General features: G+C 41.5%; 4 protein-coding genes across 10 annotated transcripts; 2 read left to right on the plus strand and 2 right to left on the minus strand.

Moving 5' to 3' along the window:
* Positions 1–399: 399 nt before the first annotated feature.
* On the plus strand, positions 400–3334 carry tmem150c (transmembrane protein 150C). Of its 4 annotated transcripts, none has more exons than XM_041058190.1 (8): positions 400–734; positions 997–1109; positions 1380–1433; positions 1528–1563; positions 1644–1711; positions 1980–2107; positions 2201–2378; positions 2797–3334. In XM_041058190.1, exons 2-8 carry the CDS (start codon positions 1036–1038, stop codon positions 3012–3014), a joined length of 756 nt encoding a protein of 251 aa, XP_040914124.1. In that variant the 5' UTR covers positions 400–734; positions 997–1035; the 3' UTR covers positions 3015–3334. The 4 variants fall into 4 exon arrangements, with proteins under 4 accessions (XP_040914124.1, XP_040914125.1, XP_040914122.1 ...); XM_041058191.1 differs by having other exon boundaries at positions 1000–1109; XM_041058188.1 differs by having other exon boundaries at positions 400–630.
* Positions 3335–3566: 232 nt separating this feature from the next.
* enoph1 (enolase-phosphatase 1) lies at positions 3567–7073 on the minus strand. The gene is made up of 6 exons (XM_041058511.1): positions 6721–7073; positions 5735–5836; positions 5443–5645; positions 4827–4959; positions 4555–4678; positions 3567–4471 (listed from the first exon to the last, which is right to left on the minus strand). The coding sequence occupies exons 1-6, from the start codon at positions 6802–6804 to the stop codon at positions 4332–4334; spliced, it is 786 nt and encodes a 261-aa protein (XP_040914445.1). The 5' UTR covers positions 6805–7073; the 3' UTR covers positions 3567–4331.
* A 1132-nt stretch (positions 7074–8205) lies between these two features.
* Positions 8206–11967, plus strand: LOC121195207 (heterogeneous nuclear ribonucleoprotein D0-like). Of its 3 annotated transcripts, XR_005895449.1 has the most exons (9): positions 8206–8729; positions 8873–9041; positions 9289–9450; positions 9656–9787; positions 9906–10005; positions 10208–10354; positions 10473–10566; positions 10920–11021; positions 11833–11871. XR_005895449.1 is itself a non-coding variant. In XM_041058509.1 (8 exons), the coding sequence occupies exons 1-7, from the start codon at positions 8563–8565 to the stop codon at positions 10538–10540; spliced, it is 945 nt and encodes a 314-aa protein (XP_040914443.1). In that variant the 5' UTR covers positions 8206–8562; the 3' UTR covers positions 10541–10566; positions 11833–11967. The 3 variants fall into 3 exon arrangements, 2 of the variants coding, with proteins under 2 accessions (XP_040914443.1, XP_040914444.1); XM_041058509.1 differs by lacking the exon at positions 10920–11021 and having other exon boundaries at positions 11833–11967; XM_041058510.1 differs by lacking the exon at positions 11833–11871 and having other exon boundaries at positions 10920–11054.
* Positions 11968–12210: 243 nt separating this feature from the next.
* si:ch73-234b20.5 (uncharacterized protein LOC449923 homolog) lies at positions 12211–14519 on the minus strand. Of its 2 annotated transcripts, none has more exons than XM_041058513.1 (3): positions 14384–14519; positions 13402–13575; positions 12211–12816 (listed from the first exon to the last, which is right to left on the minus strand). In XM_041058513.1, exons 1-3 carry the CDS (start codon positions 14384–14386, stop codon positions 12679–12681), a joined length of 315 nt encoding a protein of 104 aa, XP_040914447.1. In that variant the 5' UTR covers positions 14387–14519; the 3' UTR covers positions 12211–12678. The 2 variants fall into 2 exon arrangements, with proteins under 2 accessions (XP_040914447.1, XP_040914446.1); XM_041058512.1 differs by lacking the exon at positions 14384–14519 and adding an exon at positions 13978–14198.
* Positions 14520–16132: the final 1613 nt, after the last annotated feature.

A 16132-nucleotide genomic window follows, 5' to 3' on the forward strand; every position in this document is an offset into this window, starting at 1 on the left:
CTCCAAGTAAAGTGCACAGAGCACACTTCATAGTAAACCAGTTTCCTTGACTGGGATACGTCGCCTCAGGTTTTCTGTGTCCATTGGTTCGAGGTCATTTAGGAAAATTCAGCATCTGAGCAAAAAATGAACTGAAACAATTGAACAGTCAGAAGTAGAAATGACATGTGGGTGGAGGGCCTGTCACAGCTGATGTTGTATGTCATGTGGTTATTGATATGGAGACAGAAACGATATGGAATAAACCTTGAGCTTTTGTGGTCCCTGGGGGGGGGGGGCAGCATTAGTGGACCAGCTCCTTATGTCTCCATCTGTCCATCTCAAAGCCCATCAGCTCATCGTGTCAGGACACTGACTTTTATTTTGAAGTACAGAAGAACCGGACATCCTATCCTACTGTTCGGGAAAATATGAGGCGTGAGCTGCAGAAGCGACACCGCTACAGGTTTACAGGTGTGTGGAAGCGTCGTTAACCGCTTTACACGTGCGACGGACGTTTATCGCGGACCTTTAAAACCCCGGAGAGCAGAGGAAAAGCGCCGCGGGGGGTTTTTAAAGACTTCAGTCTCCGTATTTACAGTCTCCACCCGAAACTGAGGCACGGAGCGTCCGAGCGGGCGCGTCCGTCAGGTGCGGTTACTTTCTGTTTACAAACCAACAGCAACATCCTGTTTTCTGCCCGCAGTGTGTGTGTGCACACGGAGGGGCGCCGGGGGTCGCTCTGTGGAACATAGGTGTGTTTTGGACGTGACATGCAGTAAACCAATCAGAGAGCCACCTCATATAACCTTAAAAAACCCAGCTCACCTGGACCAGAATCCATTTATAACCTGATTATTAACACAACCTGGCAACCCAGAAGCTGTTCCTGTTAATGGCTTATAGCTGATTTACAAATTATTAGTAATTTAACCATAACTTATAGCTTTAAGTAAATGTTTCCTACCATCTTACTGACTACGAGCTAAAAGCAAATTATCTTTTATCCATATGAAGTAGCACAACTTCTTCTTCTGTGGTGTCAGAGGAGACAAGATGTGGAACTACAGTCCCTGGGCTCTTCTGCCTCCCATCTTCTCTGCGTGTACAGCTGTTGGACTGTGGACGGTGTAAGTTGTTTCCATGGATGGATGGATTACGGAGCAGGGCCCGACGGGCACAGGCCCAGTCCGGTGCCGGTATTTTTCCTGCGTCTCAGGAAACAGTTACACAAAACAACTACACAGAAGCTGTTTCCATGCCTGTGCCCAGGGGCCCGTCGTCTCATAATCCATCCATATCACACACCTCAGCTCTGTCCCAGGTAATAAAACAGTATATGGTGATTTTACTGGTCTTTAACATGATGCTCCCTCGTGTGTTCTCATCCATGTAAACAGGTATTTCGTAGCTGTAAAGCATGAGAAAATTTCACCTCTGAGCTCTCAGCACTGGTAAGAATCAGATCAGTTACATCAGTATTATGTGGTGCAGATACACATCTTTATATGACTGTGGAATAATCTTTTTTTTTAATTTATTTTTCAGGAAAAAAAATGGATCCTTATATCCTCCATACATCAGGTACATGCTCGTTTCCTCTTTACAGTAAAAGTGTGGAGTAGCTGCTGTGTTTACTCTCCTTTCTCCTCCTCTCGTCTCAGTATGGCAGGAAACTTTCCACCGGCCAGCTGCATCTTCAGCGAGGTCATGAATTTGGCAGCGTTTGTGGGTGAGACGCCTCAAAGTTGATCGTGTTAATATAGTTATTAAGACGGCAAGTACAAGCCTGAGATATTCAGTATTTGTCTTATTGTCATCCAGCGTGTTTATCTGTCTCAAAACGTTCTGACTTTCCTTCCATACAACATTATATCCTGCACAAGGATCTGTTCAGAACAGAATATCAGCAGTTACCCTACAACATGCAGTGTGCTCTGTGAGTAGAATAAATCCCGCTGCTCATTCATCATGTACCTTTGGTTCCTTCTTTCTTCCAGGGTTCATTATTGCCGTCCTGAGATACCATCAGCTGAAACACGTCATAGACAAACCGTGGCTGAATGTTGGTAGTCTGGTGCTTTTCTCCATTGGCTGCTTTGGAATGACACTCATTGGAAACTTCCAGGTAACGTACAACACCAACAGATACACCTGTACAGTTTATATACCAGTGTGTAGATGGACTCACCTGCAGGTCATTTTCTTATTTTGGTTTCAGTTGCTCACGGAGAAGGCGATTCATAACTCGGGCACCTTCATGACGTTTGGACTGGGAACAGTCTACTGCTGGGTGCAGTCCTACATCACCCTGAAGGCTAACCTGAAGAACGAGGGCAGGAAGGTCGCCATCGTTCGTTTCCTGTTGTCTGCATCCATCACTCTCTGCATGGTACTCCGTATCCTTTCACCCAGACCAGAGAGAAATGTAGCTGTCGGCTAATCGTCTGATTGTTCCTGCTTTTGTTGGATGGACTTTGGGTTTTGTATCTCAGGTGGATATATTTCAAAATAATGGTATTTTTTTTTATTAGCAAATCCCTTTTATGTGTTACTGTCCCTCCACTGCAGATCAGCACAGCAAAAACTGATCTGGGAAAAACAAAGAAGGAAATTCTGAACCAAAAAGGCATCAGTGTTGTTTGATTAACTCAGACGAACTCAGAGAAGCAAAGACCGTTTCAGTCTACATGTCAGCACCTGACTATTGTTTTAAGAAGCTTGTTTCAAGCAGCTAGATGCAGACTGTCAGCTCGTCTCTTTTCATGTGCTATAATCCTTCATTTGCATGTTTTTGCCTGAACCCGCCCGGTGCAGATTTCACCCTGGTTTTCCAGAGGCTCCACATGGACGCAGCTCGATGCCAGTGGGCGCTGGTCATGTTCTTCCTCATCTTCCTCGGCACATTCGCCACGGAGTTCCGACACAACCGCTTCGACGTAGTGTGCACAGACAACTGTGGGGGTCCCGTCAGCCTGTCGGAAACCCACTCCGAGGTGTCCACTCACCAGCCGGACCAGCCGGACCAACTGTAGGGACGTTACACTGGGTCACGTTCGACGATCGTCAGGTCCAGGTGCATGAAACTCACGTATCAGCCACTTTAAGACGCATTATTCCATCTGTGTTACCATTAGTGTTCGTGCTTCATGTATTGCATGTTTGAGTGTTACATAGTTTTATATCTATAAGCAGGTAAACGTTTGTATTCCACACCAGAGAGGATGTTTGATTTAGAAAAACTAGTTTTAAACTTTTTTAAAAAACATTCAAGTGTTTGAATCGATGAACGCCATGTTGCACGTTTGCGAAGGAAACAATCAGTATCAATAAACTGTCAGTGTCTGCAAACTGATCGAGGTTTCACATGGACAGGTTCTTCAGTAAAATGAAAACTGTCAGGAGTGGATTTTTATTGATTGATTGATTGACTGATTGGAAAGACAAGTTGCTGTTAAGTTTTACCATAAATCACCACTTTAACCGTGGTGTTATCCGTGTTCTGGCTCAGAGTTAGATGTGAGGTTTAACTCTTTAAGATTTAACAAACAAGCATGTACAGTATTTTTAGAGGACAACGACTTCTGTGTGAGACAAGGCATTTTTATTGGAAGTAAGTTTCCTGAACAATACCAATTATGTTTCCCACATAAATAATCAATTTGGCAATTTTTAGGTAACTTTCCAAGGACCCACGTTACATATGAACCACGAGGATGGCACATTTAAATAGACACCATTCACCTGTGAGGGGATTAACTAAAGACATTGGAACACACTTTGAAATGAGAACTTCCTGTCGGCGGCGGCGGCTCTTCTGAGCGTATCTCTACTGTCGTCCTACTTTCTAAAACATTACAGTTCTGTTACTGGATAAAACGTCATACATCTGCAACACATCTGTACGTGTAGAGGGAGGAAACGAGTGGAAAATGTTTACAAAATACACTCACACACAGTTGGAAAGTTCTGATTAACACTGAAGAGGTTCAGGACTAGCTCATCTAAAAGGTAAAAAGGTGAGATAACCTCACAGCTCATGTGCGGCAACTGTTAGCTACAGCGTTTCCGTTGTCTTTTCAGTCAATCAAAAAGTCCATCGATTTTCCATTTCAGCTCCTGTTACGCTCCGTAGATGTGTTTCCATATATATGCTTAAGTATCCTGAAAGAACTGGAAAGGTGGACTTCATGGAGGAAGGGACTGCGGGCAGCTAACTGAAGCCCCGGTGGAAACATGTGGCTGGGGGTGGGGTTTAGTGGGGTTCGGGAATGGGTGAAGAAGAGACGGAAAAGGTCATGATGACATGAAGTCAGAGAAGTTCTCCTCGTCGTCTTCCTCCGCGCTCCGTGTTAAGCTCGTCCCGTCAGTTCAAGTTGGTTAAAGGATGTAATGAGGTTATAGTGAGCTCGCTCCTCATCCGTCAGCTCCATGTTTCCAGGCCTGACCACCACCAACACGTTCACCCCGGCCTCTTCAGCTGCTTTAGCCTCTGCAATGACAAACCCATGAGTGAGTACACACTGTCGATCCAAAGTTTAAGACGAGTCATAAAAACATGACAAACAAATTTACCTCGAGTGACGTCCGTCAAGAACGTGACTTCCTCAGGCTGACAGCCAATCCTCTCCGCAATTCTCTCATAGCTTTTTCCATCTACTTTAGCTCCTATACTGGTGTCAAAGTGTCCATCAAACAACTGAAAGCGTTAAACACAAAACGTCTCGTTAGCCACAACATTTACAGCAAGTTCCTTCACTCACAGTAAAGCCAGAAAAACTGATTAAAAAGTCAGTATGTTTGAAATGAGGAGGGTTAATCACACGATCAGAGGTGGTTGTACTTACATCTAAAACGTCTCCTTCTACAGAGTATCCAAACAGAAGTTTCTGTGCCTCCACACTTCCAGAGGAGTAAATGTAGACTTTCAGGCCCTGTCCTCTCCATCTCTTGATGGATGGAACTACATCCTGATAGATCCTGTTCAAACATCAGAAGATATACCTCATTCCATTAATTCTATAAAAATGTTTGACATGGTTTAAATTCTCAGTGTCAGAAATAAAAGACTTTGAGAATGGCTTGCTACTGTTTTCAGCCTGTAAAATACCTGCTGATTACACCTGTCGATCGATCGGTGGGTTTACTGTTTCAGCTCTGACTGGTTTCTGACAGATCACCACAGACTGAAGGAAACTGCTGTACTTTAGAGCTGATTCAGCATTAAAGTAACTGCTCTCCTAAACGTATTAAATTCTCTGTGTGAGACACATCTGTGTCATCATGTTTTCCAACTTCCCTGTTCCATGTGATGGTAATGGATGTTGAGAAACGGTCCTGGCTGATGGCCTGTTGGTTCAGGAAGTGTTCGTATTGATCATGTTTCTGGAACGTTACCAACTCACTACCTGAGTCAGAGCAGAGTATGAAGTTAGAAGCGAGGAAAACGATCGGTGTACTTACTCGCCTTTGATTCTCCCTGAAGCGTACGCCGCCCTCCACATGTGACCTTGGAGCTGTTTGAGTGCTGTCGACTTCCTGTCTGCTGCCATCTGCCAAAGCACATTCTCCACCACTTCTCTAATGGCCTTCTCCTCATCCGTGTGAACCGTCTGGTCCACGGCGTGGACGGGACACGCCCGGTTCTGTTTCATGTCCTCTTCAATCTATAACAACAGTCAGGCTTTTTGTTAAAGGAGAACCAGAGCACGGTTTGTGTTTTCCGATCAGGAGAGGAGACTCTTCATCCTTTTACCTGTTTCTTTAGGAGATGAACATCCTCTTTGCACTCGTCTTCTTCCCAGTGAGTGGACAGGTAATCCTCAAGATGCTCCCTGATGTATGGAAATAAGGTATCCTGAAAATGAGAAAGTTGGGTCATTAGGTGCGTTACTCTATTCTTTTTTCTACTATATTATTTAAGACTCTAGAATAAAATGTGACAAAATGACAGTTCAGTCTGATTACAAGGTCCATAACAAGCAAACATCCTCTGCACCTGCAGGTATTCTTTACTAAAGGCTCTATATGGGATCAGTTATGAACTTAAAAGTGAAAATAATCTGCAACTATTCTGAATATCGATTAATCATTTCTGTCACTTTTCAAGCAACAATGTCAAAAATTAGCAGGAAAATATTTAAGACTTTTTAAAAACCTTCTAAAGCACTGACTCATTTTAAAACTTTACAAATGCCTTTATCTATTTATTCATTCTTTTATTTATTTATTTACTCATTCATTTATTCTTTTACCCATTCATTCACTTGGGACCTTTTACAAATCTTATAAAGCCTGCATTTATTTATTTATTCATTTATTTCTTTAGGCCATTTAAAAGCCTTGTTATGCCTTTATTTGTTTGTTTATTGACTGAATTCACTGAACTGAGCATTGAGCCTTTTTCTGAAGACTTTTCACGCAGATCCTGACTAAACCATCTGTTCGTTAGATTTTAAAACGAGCTGGTTTCGTCAAATGAATGGAGAGATAATGTTAAAGAGAGAGAACAACCGCAACCATATGTATCTATAGACGAGCAGAAAAAGATGAAGAAGCGTTAAATTAAGGCTGAAGTCCACAACAACCAAACACGGTGGAGCCAGACAAGTCGCTGGTTCAGCCGGTGACAGCCATCTGTTAGCACGGCTCCGGAGACGTTATCGAGCGCTACACAATTAGCTTCTAAAATCAATTTGCATTTCATGCTGAAAAGCAGAATTTATGTTTCATATAACGTACCTTTACAAACGTGATCGGCGTGGTGGTGCCTTCAATATCCAGTAAAACTGCACTGGTACCGGCAGGAATCGGAACAGTGGCCATTTTCAGGAGCCTGCAGCTGGTTAGCCGACGTTAGCTGAATTAGCAGCGGTGCGGTGATGAAGCCAAACGGGTTCTGGTTCTCCAGCGGAACCGGACAGGTGAGGGGGCGGAGCACAGACGGCCTCAGAGATAACAAGCGTAGCACCCGGTTGGTTGTTGGCCACTAGCTACCTGTCCTTGCCATCACCTCGCAGCTGGAGCTCTGACTCGGCTGAAACGGCAGCGGGTAGCCCACATGTTCGGGTGTCGGTTCAGCCTCCGGCTCGGAGGGAGGCGGCACTGACCGTTTCTGCCGCGGCAGCCGCAGGAAAAACGGCGGCGCATTAGCGCCACCCTCTGCTGCGGAGGGTGGACGGTGATTCACGGGTTCATTGGCTTTATTAACTTTAATACACAATTCAAGTAAGGTTTCCTGTAAAAGGATGTTTTTATTTCACTGAATAAGTACAGGGGTGGAATGTTTGTGTCACCATAAAATTCGTTTTAATTGAGAATTTCAAGCTATATTTAATATTAAAGTCATCTAGTTTGAGGGTATTATCATTTCCATTCATCAGATGTACAACTGATCATATTTGTTTCTTCCTCTTTAAATATAGATTAGCTAAGAAGGGCTGAAATTATGTCTACGAATCATTTTCCTCTGTGAGCTTTATTGGCCACGAATGTTTGTGCGCACAAAGAATCTGACCAAAGATGCAAAGAGTTTGTGTCTCCTCCTGATTGTTTTGCATCTCTGTGATTGTGATTGCATTGTGTCTCGTTGTAGTTGTTTTCTGTCTTTTGTGATCAGTTTGTGTCTGTTTGTGGTTGTTTTACATCACTTTGCTTTAGTGACGTCTCGGTCGCGAACGAAACGGCAGACAGGCAGGCAGACAGACAGACAGGCAGACAGACAGACAGACAGGCAGGCAGGCAGACAGACAGGCAGGCTGGAAAGGTGAGAGTATGAGTGAGTGCGAGTAATCCGCAGTAAAACTTGGATTACATTTCAATTACACTGATATACAATAAGCCATATAAACAATAAACATTTAATATGGTGTATGTTTTGTACATTAGTAATTCATTTTACACACAATTTTACATTATTTTGGTAATAAATTAATTTAAGCAACAAAAAATTCAGAGGAGCCACTTGGGAGCCGAAAGAGCCGGCTCTCTTTAGTGAGCCGAGCCATGAGAACCGGCTCTCTTAAAAGAGCCAGAATTCCCATCACTTCTTTGCATCTCTTAGAGTACATTTTGTCTTTATTGATGTTTAGTGTCTCGTTCTGGAGATGTTGTGCCTCTCTGAGCTTCGGTAGGCCTGTGTATTATCCCATCCATGGTCGACGAGGACTGGATTTGTTCCATTCGGTGTAGTTCTACAAGTTTCCTGTGGGGCAGCATTAAGACGTCGCCGCATCTTGTCTGCCGGAAATGTCACCAGCCGTAGAAGAAGAACGAAGCTACGATGAAAACAAAACGACTCTGAAAAAAACCTTCCAATTGTAGCAACAGAGACTTTTTGCCTTACTGAAACACATTTGGCTGAAATTCATGCTGACATTACACTTTGATTCGCTTAGACAAACCTGTTAGCTTACTATAATCCGCACCAACGTTTTTAGCTAACGATATATGCTACCAAAATATTAGCTAGTTTAGCCACTAGCTATCATTAGCTTGCAACTAACTTAGCAAATTGCAAATTTCGACGCAGCTTCAGTTTCTGAGCTGTTTTGTGAAAGACTAGTTTCATCAAAAAGACGAAACATGTCGGATGACTATGAATTTAGCGACGACGCGACCATGATGAGGATGGAGGAGGACGGAGAGGCCAACAGCGACGACCCGATGTCAGCGGCCGGGGACTGTGGCCTGATGACGGGCGAGGCCGAGGGATCCAGAATCGATGCCAGTAAAAACGAGGAGGATGAGGGGTATGTTTACATCAGTGAGATTCACCTTACTGCTGAAATTAGTCGCCACAGTCACCAGAGATACCACAGCGGTCTAATAACATGTATAAATATAACACCGACACAGTTTGTGACCTATTCTGAAATGTTTGTTTTGTACACAGGAAGATGTTTGTAGGGGGACTCAGCTGGGACACGACTAAGAAGGATCTGAAAGATTACTTCTCCAAGTTTGGGGAGGTTGTAGACTGCACACTAAAACTGGACCCCATGACTGGACGTTCAAGAGGTTTTGGTTTTGTGCTCTTCAAAGAACCTGAAAGTGTTGATAAGGTACCGTCCTGCTCCCAAATGTGGTGTTTATATTTACAAACTAAGAAGATAGTTGCTTATGATTCTGGCTGTATGTTAGGACTCGAAATGTAGGAAAGCTGTTTCAGAGACTGAATGTTTCTTAGGGGAGTCTGAAAATTTTTTCTGGACAGTTGAGAAGTGAAACAGCAGATTAATCAGACGTTCTTAGTATGAAACTGTACATACGAGAAGCTGCATTTTGTCATTTCATTGTTTTGTTATGAAGGTTGCCTCACAAAAGGAACATAAACTCAATGGGAAGGTCATTGACCCCAAAAAAGCTAAGGCCATGAAGAGCAAGGAGCCCGTGAAGAAGATCTTTGTTGGCGGCCTCTCTCCAGACACTCCTGAAGAGAAAGTCAGAGAGTACTTTGGTGCCTTCGGAGAGGTGCGTGTCTTTTTACATTTACAGATTATTTTTTAGTAGTTGCTGTGGCTCATGAGGATCGTCTGAATGACTGACTTGTAAACAAATTCATCAAAGCTGTAGTGAATCAAAAATTACTTTTACCTTTTATAAATAGAAGCAATCTAAACACCTTTCATGACGACTGATCAATGTTATTTTAAATATGTATTGATGATGTAAACAGGTGGAGTCAATTGAACTTCCCATGGAAAACAAAACAAACAAAAGAAGAGGTTTCTGCTTCATCACGTTCAAAGAGGAGGAACCAGTAAAGAAAATCATGGAGAAAAAGTACCACAACATTGGACTGAGCAAGGTACAGGTTCTTTTTTGTCTCCGGCAAAACTTTATTCCCTCGTAATTTATTTGACATTATAATGGTGATTTTTACACCATTTTATGGAAATAAATCAGCCTCATTGCTTTTCGTTTAGTGTGAAATCAAGGTGGCAATGTCTAAAGAACAGTACCAGCAGCAGCAGTACTGGGGAGGCAGAGGTGGATATTTATCCAGGTCTCGAGGAAGAGGTGGTGGTGAGTGGAGGATACTTTCATGGTTTCACACAGTGTGTTACATGTAAAGAAAAATATATGGACATTCACCTGCTGGGCTCCTGCTAAACAGGAAATTATGCAACGCAGAACTTTGGCGTAAGAGAACGTCAGGCTTTTTCAGACATGCACACGTGAGGTTGTATGATGAAAAGTGTTTGATTTACATTCTCTTTAACTGCAGGTCCCAACCAAAATTGGAACCAGGGTTATGGAAACTATTGGAATCAAGGCTATGGCAATTATGGTTACAATAATCAAGGATATGGAGGATATGGTGGCTATGATTACTCTGGTTACAACAACTATTATGGATATGGTGACTACGACAGTGAGTAAACCCGGCTGTGAAGCGCACGACGAGCTTCAGCTCCACATCAGCTGGTCCATTCATTTTCTGTCGCTGTATTTTGAAATGATAAAAATCCAGTCTCGTGCCATATTCGTAGATCAATCTGGTGGATATGGCAAGTCGCCACGGCGTGGTGGTCACACCAACAGTTACAAGCCGTATTGATAGGGGAAGCCCTCGTCTTCAAGTAGGTATGTAACAACAAAAATACACCTCTTACTTTAAACTTAAAGTAGTTATATTTACTTTGCTGTTTGGTAACATTATGAATAATTTCCTCTTATAAATTTCTTTTTCTCAGCACCCTCAAGTGCTTTACAGTAGTGGTAACATAGAGGCTACACTCTTGTGGCGATTATTTTAACAGCCGGCCTTCTGCTGCCTCTTTTGCACCTTCTGTTTTTTTTTTTTTTTTTAACTGTAAAGTTAACAGGTAAAGTACTGCTACTACAGTAAATGGATGCCAAAGTTAAGGATGTGCAAGGAAACAGAAAAGGAAGTATGTTGTCTCCTAACTCTGACATACCTTGTTTGTACCTGCCAGCGGAGCTTCCTTGCAGGCCATGAGCTGACTCCCAGATACTCTCAGGGCCCGCTCAATGCGGACCGGGTACGAGAAGCATACGCTCTCGAATGCTGCCATTTGGTATGGTCTTACAACATCCTGTATCAGCATTTCTAAACTAAACAATATGGGACACGTCCAGCTTTGTCATCTTTCTTTCCATTTTAATTTCTTTGCAACTGTTTGTAATGTAAAACTTAAAATATACACATGTAATTGTCATTTTTTACAGGCCCTTACTCCCCCACAAGTAATGATTATAAATATGAAAAAATAACTATTTGCTTTTCAAAGGATACGTACAGCATTCTCTGGACTTTCCAGTTCCTATTGTTAATATATGCACTCCTAATCTTTACCTAAAATGCTTGTTTCTTTATTTAGCTCTTGTAGCCAGTAGTCCATGAGCTAAAACCTGGTTCGTATTTGGACTCTACTGTGTTGGGGGATAAAGTGCTTTACTTTGTGTACATGTATTGTTCTGTTTTGTGTTACTGACAGCGATGGAAAAGACTCCTCTTTTGTTAATTTTCCTGTAACAAATTTTCCTCTTATAACCTTTTGTAAAACCAGAAGAATCAAAGTGTCACTACATTTCCAGAAATTTGCATGTGATGCTTTCTTTAATGTGTATTTTTGACCGATCGATGGTTTCTTCCATTTAGTATTTTGGCTTTGACTTCTTCAATTTATCGCACTTCAGGATTTCTAGCTTATGGACTAACTTTTTTTTTTAAACTGTAAAATGTTAAAATAATTGTTCTCAGTTTGTTTTTTCTTATTGTTTTTTTTTAACATTGAACATTATAAACACGGGGGATTCCTATTTTATTGTAATCTGAACAGCGTTGTGTTCGTCCATAGCTGATTTGTTTCTGTTTGTTTTCCATAGGTTTCAGAGTGATGAAAGTCTGCAGTGCACTGGTGGAGCATTGGCCAAAGAGATGATGGTATCCAGCAAAGATCATTTAGCTGATTGTAAGAGAATAAATGAACACTATGACCTACAGTACATTTCCTCTATACTTACCAGAGTATTTGTTGTATCTTAAAAGTTTTGGATTTTGATGTTTTGCATTTATCTAGATCGCTGCAAAGTTTTACCCGTTCCTTCCTCATCCCTTCTTGTTTTTGTTTTTTTTTTGTATTTAATGTTCTCAAATGCTCTTTGTGAATTGCTTGATTTATTCCACAACTGAAATGTTAGATTGGTTGGAACAGATCACACGTATATACAAGTACTGTGTTAGCAAAGATACAGACTGCGTTGTTACAGTTTCTCCTCTTTATCATAGTCATATAATACATATGTTATTACGGAGTTTGACAGTCATAAACATACAGTATATATATACATTATATTGGACAAAAAGAAATGTGACAAATAAAAATAATAAAACACTTATTTGAATTTGTGATCCTGTTTGAAATGTTAATAAAAACGTCACGTTAATGACTTGGAGTGTTAAAGGAAGTGTTTCAGCCAACGTTACAACAATTTAAACTCTGCTGCTCTGAATTTTATCTTCACATCATAAGATGTCGCAGAGAAAAGAAATCAATAAGGTTTCAAATGATAAAAAAAAAATTACCCTTTGAATTTACATACACAGGTTGATCTCTTTGTTTGAGCTGAAACGATCACTCGTGATCAATTAAATGATAAAATGCTCAATAAAAGTTGTCTGTGAAGTGAGCTTTATCACTGCTTTCAGTCCCGAGCTGGTAAAGACAGGATTTATATGACTTTTGTTGCAAAGAGGATGATGAGGATGATGATGATCGCCAAAATGATTCCAATTATAATCATCATTTTAATGTTTTTCCACCAGTATTTCCGGGCGACCTGTTTGGATGTTCTTTGGAACGAGTCAGCCTGAAGAGAAAAGTAAAAGAAACCTAATAAAACACTGGACGATGAAGCACTCAGATTTTTTACTGAACTTAAAGGTGAACTCCACTGATTTTACACATCTGTCTGTTAAATCAGTGGAGTACGTGTTTATGTTAAAGTACCAAGAATAATGATGTAAAAATACTTCATCACAAGTAAAAGTCCTGCCTTAAAAATCCCACTCAGATTAAAAGCCCAAAAATTAACTGTGTGCTCGTCAACCTGAGCTGGACACTGTGTTTGATCCAAACAGCAGCGGAGGAAATTTTTTGATCCTTTGAATTAACACTGATTTAATCTCTAACAATGCTTTGTATTTTACAGTTTTATCATGTGCTTCGTTAAGTAAAATCTGAATCTGAAAAGTAATTACTCACTGTAGCTGTTAATATGGTGGAGTAAGAAGTACAATATTACCCTCTAGTGACATAGAAGTATAAAGTAGAAGAGCATTGAAATAATCAAGTATTTAAATTCCTCCACTGTAACCTGGAAAACACACGTTTTCCTGACATAAAGACATATGAAGACTCGCTGCCCCCACCACCATCACAGTCAGATACTTACAGATGCCTGCAGGTCGTCAGTCTTCCCGATCAGATCATCTAATCTCTCCCCCCTCTCCAGCACTTTGTTGATGTTGTCTTTCAGAATAACTTTAACCTCGTTGACCTGACCCTGGACATGGTCGAGCTGAGTAGAGCCAGGGCCAGAGGCCGCTGACTGTGGGTTTGTGTCAGCCTGTGAATGGGGGGGAAAAATTTGGTCTGTTAGAGTTTCGTCAGTCACAATCTCCAAAACTGTACTGCCCTTCAAACTCCAGTGACAGCGTGACAGCCAAACATAGGAGCAACAACCCCTGCGATCACAGTATCTAATGACCAAACCTCACTTCCTGCAACGGAGTGAACAGGAAACAGCGCTATCAGTTGTGAGTCAGTTTACCGAGGCCTGTGTGATTGTCACATGAAAACCTCAAACACACGTAGTTACAAAGTAAAGCAGGTTAACACAAGATGTCAAACAAACCCACAGAGAATCGTTTCAGACGATATCACGATGAAAAACAGCTTCAGTCGGACTGAAAAGGACAATATTTAAGCTGGGAACTAAACCTCAGTATTAAAAAAGTACAACACTTACCATAGCAGCTCTGTTTCTCAGTCACAACCAACAAAGTCCTGTTAGTGTAACGAACAAACAGAGATCTGTGCTTCTTGTGACTGTATGAGTCACACAGCAGGGGCTGAACAAATGTCTGCTGAAGGTTGCACCTCTTCTCGGTTACACATTAACTACCTATTGCCTCAATCAAAGTCTCATTGGCTTAACCGGACACAGTCATCATCTCCACAAAGAACTAGACTCACTCAGATCATGAACATGCTCTACTTTCATTTCCAGCCTGTCACAAACCATGTGCCATGTAATCGTCACACAAAAACAAAGATGTCACTCACACTAGACTGCAGGTTCAGTTATTTGAGCAAAGTGCATTTTAACCAGCTAAAACTTTTCTGTTAGTCCCAGTTCTATGTGATTTACATACCATGATCTGTCAGAGCGGCGGACACAGGCCAGCGTTGGTCTGATATGTCTGAGCAAAGGGCTCAGTGTTTTCAACACAGGGATATTTGCAAAGCAATAAAGAGGTGAAGTTGCTAAATTTCATTTCCTCATTCTGCGTAGTGCAGTTTGTTACTTCAGCAGTTTGTTGGCAGCCAGAGCGACACGGTTTACGCCTGCAAACAGGCTTCGCTCAAGCTGTTTTAAAACGAGACTCGAGCTCAGCTGAGCTTCAGCTTTCAGGGCTTTTTTTAATTATTATTATGTAACAGCAGCTTCATCTTTTCAAAAATGTTACTAGATAACATATAATGTTATGCAGATGAACAGTATGTCAGAAATATGTCACACCACCCACCAGCTTCGAGTCATTTAGTTAAAGGTTATTTAAGTAAAAGTATGTGACCAGTGCTAAGGAATATTACTAGATTTGTATGGGTGGTGTAGTACATATAGAGCCTGACTAAATGTATACTTACTTACTTACTTTTGACCACTAACATGTTTTACCATTTTGAACAAATTCAAAAATTAGTTTAAAAAAAAGTCAAACTTTCAATGTGTCCTATACTTTGACTTGACACTCCCATCAGGCCGAGCAGTATCTATGTGTCTATTAGCAAATATCAACATGCTGACCAAAGAGGGTGGAACATGGTAAACACAGAATCCTGCTAAACATCAGCGTGTTAGCATCGTCAGTGTGAGCATGTTTACATTAGGATTCAGGTCAAAGCACTGATGTGTTTAAGTGCAGCCTCACAGATCTGCTAGCATGGCTGCAGGCTTATTTTCTCACATATTCTGGGCACTGCCAACGTGTGTGTGTTTGTATTACATGAGGAAGTAGAGAGCAGGGTGGGGATGAAGACGAATAACTGTAGCCAGTGTAGTGGTGTAAACAGAAGTCAGTAAATAATTCATTATTTCATTCATGCATCAATTATACATAAATCACACATCCATACATTCATCCTGTAATGAGTTTAAAGAGGTTAAAACAGCTCCACAGCTTCACTGAGCTCAGGACCTGGACATGAGTCATTACAGCTGAACAGTGGGAGGAGCAGCACTGTGTGTGTAAGCATATATAAATCAGCCTGAACCATAAAATACACTACATGAAATAATAAAGACAAACTGTATGTGTGTGTGTGCAGTGTGAGGGTGCAGTATGGAACTGTGCCATGCTGCCTGAGCCTTATGTAAGTAATCACTGTAATCATGGACTTTGCACAGTCAAGACGCTTGACTTTTATACAGCTCCTTCACATAGAAAGATTAAACGACAACACCAAACACACAAATATGACCATTAGAACACAATGCACAAGTACAATTCAATGATCAGGTTCTAACCTTATCACACAGTTTTATTTCCCTTTGTTTACCATCATTCAAACCCATCATCCAGTGGCTGAATTAACCTGCAGAAAGGCCCTGAGGCAAAAATAATCACTGATGTCTGACTGAACAAGTCTTCCAAACGCAGACGCAGGGGCCCGGGGGTCAGGGGACCCCTGATCTTCACCTGCAAAACATCCCAGAGACGCAAACCCCTTACAAAGAGCCGCAAAGTGTCCTCAAACTGACGCAAAACAACTGCAAACAGACGCAAAACGACCCGGAAGAGACGCAAAATGAGCAAAAACAACATGGCTGCACAGTCTGTGGCTGCACAGTCAGTGGCCATGTTATTCCTAAATATTCTATATATATTCTTTTTTTAATG

Source organism: Toxotes jaculatrix, chromosome 16 (genome assembly GCF_017976425.1).
Source record: "Toxotes jaculatrix isolate fToxJac2 chromosome 16, fToxJac2.pri, whole genome shotgun sequence".
Classification (NCBI taxonomy): domain Eukaryota; kingdom Metazoa; phylum Chordata; class Actinopteri; family Toxotidae; genus Toxotes; species Toxotes jaculatrix.

Excerpts from the sequence above, each read along its gene's own strand:
- tmem150c (XM_041058190.1), top strand. The coding sequence starts at position 1,036 with ATGTGGAACTACAGTCCCTGGGCTCTTCTGCCTCCCATCTTCTCTGCG. Across the intron at positions 1,110-1,379 it reads GCTGTTGGACTGTGGACGGT|GTATTTCGTAGCTGTAAAGC; the intron begins GTAAGTTGTTTC and ends CCATGTAAACAG. Across the intron at positions 2,379-2,796 it reads CACTCTCTGCATGGTACTCC|ATTTCACCCTGGTTTTCCAG; the intron begins GTATCCTTTCAC and ends CGCCCGGTGCAG.
- enoph1 (XM_041058511.1), bottom strand. The coding sequence starts at position 6,804 with ATGGCCACTGTTCCGATTCCTGCCGGTACCAGTGCAGTTTTACTGGAT. Across the intron at positions 4,960-5,442 it reads TCAGGGAGAATCAAAGGCGA|GATCTATCAGGATGTAGTTC; the intron begins GTAAGTACACCG and ends ATGTTTGAACAG. Across the intron at positions 4,472-4,554 it reads CTTGACGGACGTCACTCGAG|AGGCTAAAGCAGCTGAAGAG; the intron begins GTAAATTTGTTT and ends TTGTCATTGCAG.
- LOC121195207 (XM_041058509.1), top strand. The coding sequence starts at position 8,563 with ATGTCGGATGACTATGAATTTAGCGACGACGCGACCATGATGAGGATG. Across the intron at positions 9,788-9,905 it reads ACAACATTGGACTGAGCAAG|TGTGAAATCAAGGTGGCAAT; the intron begins GTACAGGTTCTT and ends CTTTTCGTTTAG. Across the intron at positions 10,006-10,207 it reads GTCTCGAGGAAGAGGTGGTG|GTCCCAACCAAAATTGGAAC; the intron begins GTGAGTGGAGGA and ends CTTTAACTGCAG.
- si:ch73-234b20.5 (XM_041058513.1), bottom strand. Across the intron at positions 12,817-13,401 it reads CTGACGACCTGCAGGCATCT|GCTGACTCGTTCCAAAGAAC; the intron begins GTAAGTATCTGA and ends TTTTCTCTTCAG.